The 6,000-nt window shown below is 35.3% G+C and overlaps 1 protein-coding gene across 10 annotated transcripts in view; it reads right to left on the bottom strand.

The window, feature by feature from the left end:
* Nucleotides 1–6,000, bottom strand: part of AP3B1 (adaptor related protein complex 3 subunit beta 1) — a 158,961-nt gene that overhangs the window by 43,814 nt on the left and 109,147 nt on the right. For 6 of the 10 annotated variants that reach the window (XM_026067742.1, XM_026067743.1, XM_026067744.1 and 3 more), the window contains 2 exons: nt 5,417–5,489; nt 4,720–4,826 (listed from right to left, as the gene is read on the bottom strand). The exons of 1 other annotated variant lie outside the window; for it this stretch is intronic. In XM_026067742.1, the coding sequence (XP_025923527.1) occupies nt 4,720–4,826; nt 5,417–5,489 (180 nt within the window). 3 more of the 10 variants (XM_026067748.1, XM_026067751.1, XM_026067752.1) reach the window with 3 other exon arrangements.

Here is a 6,000-nt window from a genome sequence, read left to right as displayed (position 1 = left end):
ATCCACCGGAGCACGCTGCCTTCCCACAAGCATCAGTCACACCTAATCAGCTGCGCAGAGCTGAATGTTGGGCAGCACGCAAAGAAAGTTGCTTTTTAACTCTTAAATTTAAGCCTACACCTTTTCACTTGCTTCATAGGCACAGACTTTTCCAGGCGCCCTACTAACATGCCATTTACAAAATTTGTTCCAATTAAACCATATGCTAGTTACAATACTCCTACAGCACCAAGTAGGGAAAAACGGAGGCAACACAGACACTTTATACTGTTCCACAAAATCGTATCAAGGCAGGATATCATAAGCATATGTTATCCTAACATAAAACCACGAAAATATCTGATAAAAAAAAAGAGTGGCTAACATTCCAAATTGATATACAGGAAACATCTTTTGCCTGACTAAAAAAGTTTTAGAGGGACAAAAGCAGTTGCTTTTATATTTTTTACAAAAAATATAAAACTAGATACTAAAAAACAAACAGTCAGTCAATGGTTGTTGAAATATTAAAGTATCCCTGAGAACACAGGGCAGAAGAATAGCAAGAAACTATTTGAGCCATCACATGCAGTCTGCTGCTATCACAAGTGATTGCACTACATCTGTTTCAAAAAATAATGGAGTTTAAGTTTCTTCTGATGACATAGCCATTCCTGAGGTAAATCTAATTCACCCAGGAAGAACCAAGGCCAGAGCTTATATGAACAATAAATATACCCAGTTTTATAATAGCTAGTGCTAACAAAGCTTTGAAACAATAAAACTCACGAGGTAGACTGCATGTCACTCATTAACTCTTTGGAAGGCCTACCATTATCCATCTCTCCACTGTAGGATTCTGCCAATTCTTAAGCATTTCACACTAATCTCTGCTGGAGGCTGCATACCAGACAAGCTCAACTGTCTAATCCATTACTGCAGTTCCTGTATTCCCAGTAATTCTAGCAAGCGATCCTTACACAAGAAAAAAAAAAAAATTCATTCAGAATTATTTTCAACACCTGCTACAGTGGACATTAGAAATAGCTTGAATGGGCAATGTAACCTAAAATGATAAAAAAAAAATTCTCCCCTGTAAAAATTACTTTGGCAATCGAGATATTAAAATACCATTTAAGTGGTGCTCCTACTCTGAAGAGATCTCCAACTGAATATTGAGGTGGCCCATGTTTAGTATTTCTCAATGAATAAGTGCACTAAATTTGTAATTAAATGCATTTATCACCTGGTTTGACAGTTCTGCAGCTCAACCTTGACTTTTGTCAAATGCTATTTTTTCTGCTCTATGCAGCATCACTCTAAGGAAGTTCTCAAACTGGATCTTAATCAAAAGTTTTGTAGGGGATTCACAGGACAGCAAGCAATATGATTTTGTGGAACTTTAAGTAATACAGAACAATAAAAAACACATTGTTGGTAACTGCTATTATCAAGAGAATACATTGAACACACCAAATAAAAACTTAGCAAGTAAAGCAGTACCACTCCTACAATCATGCCATAATTCAGTACGCATAATAATTTATGACAACACTCAATTATTGCATCAAATGTATTTTCTGTAAGTACCTCTCCACCACAGCATCAAGAACTTTCCCCTCTTTTGCTGTAAGTTTATCACAAACTCTCTTACCATTCACCCTTGACTTTTTCCCCCCAAATTATCCCATTTGCAGTTGGAGGGGGAGAGGGGGAGAACAGACCCAATCTCCTCTCCTCAAATCCTACTTATCTCAACCACACACTACTACTCTTTGCTCCATCCAACTGCTGCTACCACCGGAGCTTGTATCTAACAGTTGGTTCTCCCTTGCACTAACGTGGTCCTGAGTCACAACAAGTTTCTTGCTACTAAAGCAGTATTTCCTTCTCATTATTTTTTAAAATATATATAATTTTTTATTACTGAATTACCATATACAGTGCGCTCTAGGCTCTACACACTTAGGATAGCAGTTGCTTTTGAATCTTTACCATCTAAAAAAACAATGAGAATGAGCGGTTTAGCTTTTCTCTCATCAGCTGTCCAGTGTGGAGAAACAGATGATCACTTCCCTCTTCTGCTTCTCTGCTACTGCAGATGTCCTCTTCCACCTTCCTCGTTCGTGCTCACAATATTATTTCCTGCAGTAGTTTAGAGTCCTCCCTGTCCTTGTGTCATTCATGAGTTTTGCTTTCAATTTCCTCTTCTCTCACTTTATAAGTTCCCTTTAGGGGACAACATCCATTTCCAGTGTTTTCAGATAACCACTTTACACTGAGAACTTCCAAGTTTCTCTCTAGTCCTACTTCTGCCTGGCACTGCTTCTTCAAGTATCTTTTGAGCCTTCAAATGTACCTCACTATCTCAAACTATCTTCTCCAAATGCACAGTTTCCCCAGGTACTTAGGTCTGAGCTCTCTCGTATGCGCAGCCCTAAAAGCCCCAGTAGTATCCTCTGGTGACCTCAGTTATCTGGTTTGGTTGAGCCATCTGAATATGGACTACATGTACCAGGGCAGAAGCATGCACAATAATTTACTAAGTTTTGCGTCCAGTTAACAGAAGAAAATTATCCTCAAATTACCAGAGTTAGAACACCTCTGCTACAAAGAGAATTTCACTTTTCCTGAAACAAACTATAACAGGCGCGTGTGCGGGCACATGCATGTGAGGGAAGTGTGTTGTATGTACATATAAATCATTAAAACAAATGAGCTGCAAGACAGACAAGGCATCATGTTGTACACTGCAGTTTTATTCAAGGATATTTTGTTTTTATAGGTTTAAAGAGGCTCATAGTATTACTGAAAAACAATTGTCATATTTATACTTTCTATAATGTTCAGCAGCTATGAATTTAGAGATATAAGGTTTATAAAAGCTGTATTCAATTACAGTGCTGAATGATTTGAATAATAGACTGTCTGACATATTCCAAGATAAGTGGCTGCTACATTTCTTTGATATTAGGGTCATATACTGTACTTATCTATTTTTACTCCATGCTCTCCATTGCGTGTAATAAATTAATTTCTTACTATTAGTTTGGCATGTGTCCTACAGTTAAATTCATTTTCTCTCCCATTGAAGGAAAGAAAAGTTTTCTGAAGTATGACAACTATCCTTATTTTTAGAAGTAGTGGTCACAGATTAAATTCAAAATACTATTTTAAGAGGCCTATTCCCACACAAAGTCTTAAAAGCCATTTTTATATATTCATTTTTAGAAAATTACCAGATGGTACTGGACAACATGCGACTATAGTTATTTAACTACTTGCATGCAAGACTTTACAATTTACAGAATTCATTTGAAAGAACAACTTTCAATCTCAGTGTTTAAATTTTGTTACTTCCAGAAGCACAAAACACAGCAAAAAACCTCATGCATGTCTACAATTCTCATCAACGGCAAGAGTCAAGTGTATAGGTCTGAAAACTGAATGTGGCCCTACACAGGTAATCATTATGCAGACAGCAACAATTAGTTCTTACATGATTTTGGATAGTTTCCAGAGCTGGAAGTATGAGGGAGAGTTCTAGCTCTTTCTCTGGCTGTGCCCTTTAAGCAGAACTCTGCAGTATCAAGGAAGATGCATTTTGCAGAATCAACTCATTTATGCAGGACTTCCTCCACTGCTTAGCCTGTGCCTTTTAGCTCTTCCTATCTCATGCTTCTTGTTTTTTTCAACTACCTTCGGAAGGATGGGAGGCAGCAATTTTGCAATTGAATTGTAGCAGTTCTGAGGAAAGCAAGCACACCTGCGTGGAAGTGGAACGCGTGTTCATGTATTGTAGATGATGAAAAAACTAAAGACAAATAAGAGGTGTTCTCAAGCATCAAACATTTCCAACTGCTGTCTTTAACTTACCCTCAAAAAGGATAATTCTAAAGAAAAGCAAAGACACCAGTTATTCTTAAGCCAAACCATTACCAGGAAAACAGATCATATCCTGTGTTTTGAGCTGTTAAAGCCTTAAAGGATGGGGAAGAAGCAATTGTGGTTAACTACCCTGTGTTGCACCAGTGCAATTCCTTATTAAATTGTAAATTTAAATCAGATGCACAAAATGTTTAAAGTTAAGAAAAATAAAATAAAATAAAACAAAACCTGAACACAAACCATTATCCTCCTGCAACAAAGGAATGCCCTTTACCTCCATGACTTTGCTAAGCTTAATTATACCTATAGTTTTGAGATTCCCTAATGGAAAGTGCTACAAAGCAGAAAGCACTAACAGAATGAATCATGACACATACTGATACACCACTGATTGTAAATCTATACCCTTTTTATTTGCACCCAGGGGCTATGCTTTGTATACTCATGAAAAATTACTTGCAAGTAGCAAAATGTCATAGTTGGAGGCATGTATGGAAAACAGCAGGTTAAGAATTAACAAGTATTTGATTTTATGCAGTTTATTTTTTGATATTGTAATAATTAGAGGATTTGGAAGATCTGCATGGTTTGGATACTTAATTTGGGTATACGAGTTTCCCTAAGGCAAAGAAAAAGCCATATTGAAAGAGAAGGTTAAAACACTTTGAAGTCATCCTTCTTAAAACATTTAATAGTCATACTTTTCTCCACCTTTCAGAATTTCATTATTACAGATCAGAAAAAGCTGTCAAACTTGCATGTAAACCAAAACTTCATACAATACCTGACATAGGTGAAAGTATTCTAAAAAAAAATTTAAGTTCCCCACGCACCCTTTTTAAGGCTACTTACATCAATGACTGATGAACCTGACAGACTTAATCCCTCTAGGTCTGCTGCTAAACTCGGGGACAAAACAGCTGCTGCAGGAACTGACAAAGGAGATGTCACAGGATAGACTAGAAAAAAAAGTTGATACTTAACTTTACAAAAATTTAGAATACTGGGAAGGACAATAAGCTATTTTCATTAAGTGTACAAAGATTCTAAATCTTGATCTAATTCATTTATGAAACTTGAAGAACTGCACTACAAGGCATAGCCAAGAAAACTCCACCAGCTTTACTCTGCTCTTCCAAGATTACATTTTTATCTGTTTTTCAGAATTGTGATTTTTAGTATCTTATTACAATCGTATAATTAATTCGTAGGTGAGAATGCACAGATGTTGTCAAAGAAATATCCATTGGTACAAGAGGAAATAAATCCACTTGAAAATAAGTTCAGACATATAAAATTTCTCAAAACAAATGTTTTACATATCAATATATTCCAAATTTTGAAACTGTTTCTCAGTTTTAAAATAAACAAAATCATGTATTTAATAATTATGCTTCAAAAATAAGTTGATAGTCTAAGTGATATATATTTCTGCATTAGGACACTGGAATGATAAATGAATCATTGTTTCAGACATGTAAATTTTCACTGAATTAACTGAACTGAGTTTTTCCCACAGAAAAAATGAGGTTTTAATCAAGATACTTACAGTCATCTAAATCTAAGAGAAACACATCTTTTTTATTTGGAGCTTTTCTGTCTTGTATTGGTTTTTCTTCTTTCTGTCAAAATATATGAATATTTCATCTTTTACCATATCAGCAAAAGAATGTTTTTCTATACTTCTACAATGGCAAAGTGTATTTCTGTTTTAAAACCAAAATGTACCCATTTTTAGAGCTCAGCATTCAGAGAATTCACCTGGGGAGAAATATTTCTTTTTATAAATAAACTGAACTGTACTCCCAAAGTCCACATTTCAGTTAACTGTAACTTCTCTGAAGCCCATAACTTGATTTAATATTAACATTAGTTAGTATTCAAATAAAACCTTTAGCAAGAGATCAGACACTTTTGTTGAGAGCAAAAAAATAGTGATTGAAGGGTTTTTTTGTTTTTTTTTTTTGAAGACAAAAGACTTGAATACTAACATTTTTGTTTCTTTATGAAAACAGGACAAAATTCCATTCATAAGAAAGCAGTGTTATCTAGCTATTATCTATGCTTACCTAGAAGCATGGACTTCTATTCAGTCATGTACTGGGATTTTACTTAATTACTGGACAAACATAA

This window comes from Apteryx rowi, unplaced genomic scaffold (genome assembly GCF_003343035.1).
Source record: "Apteryx rowi isolate R43461 unplaced genomic scaffold, aptRow1 scaffold_262, whole genome shotgun sequence".
NCBI lineage: Eukaryota > Metazoa > Chordata > Aves > Apterygiformes > Apterygidae > Apteryx > Apteryx rowi.
Note: the sequence above shows the minus strand (reverse complement) of the source record. Positions and strands in the feature narration are given on the sequence as shown.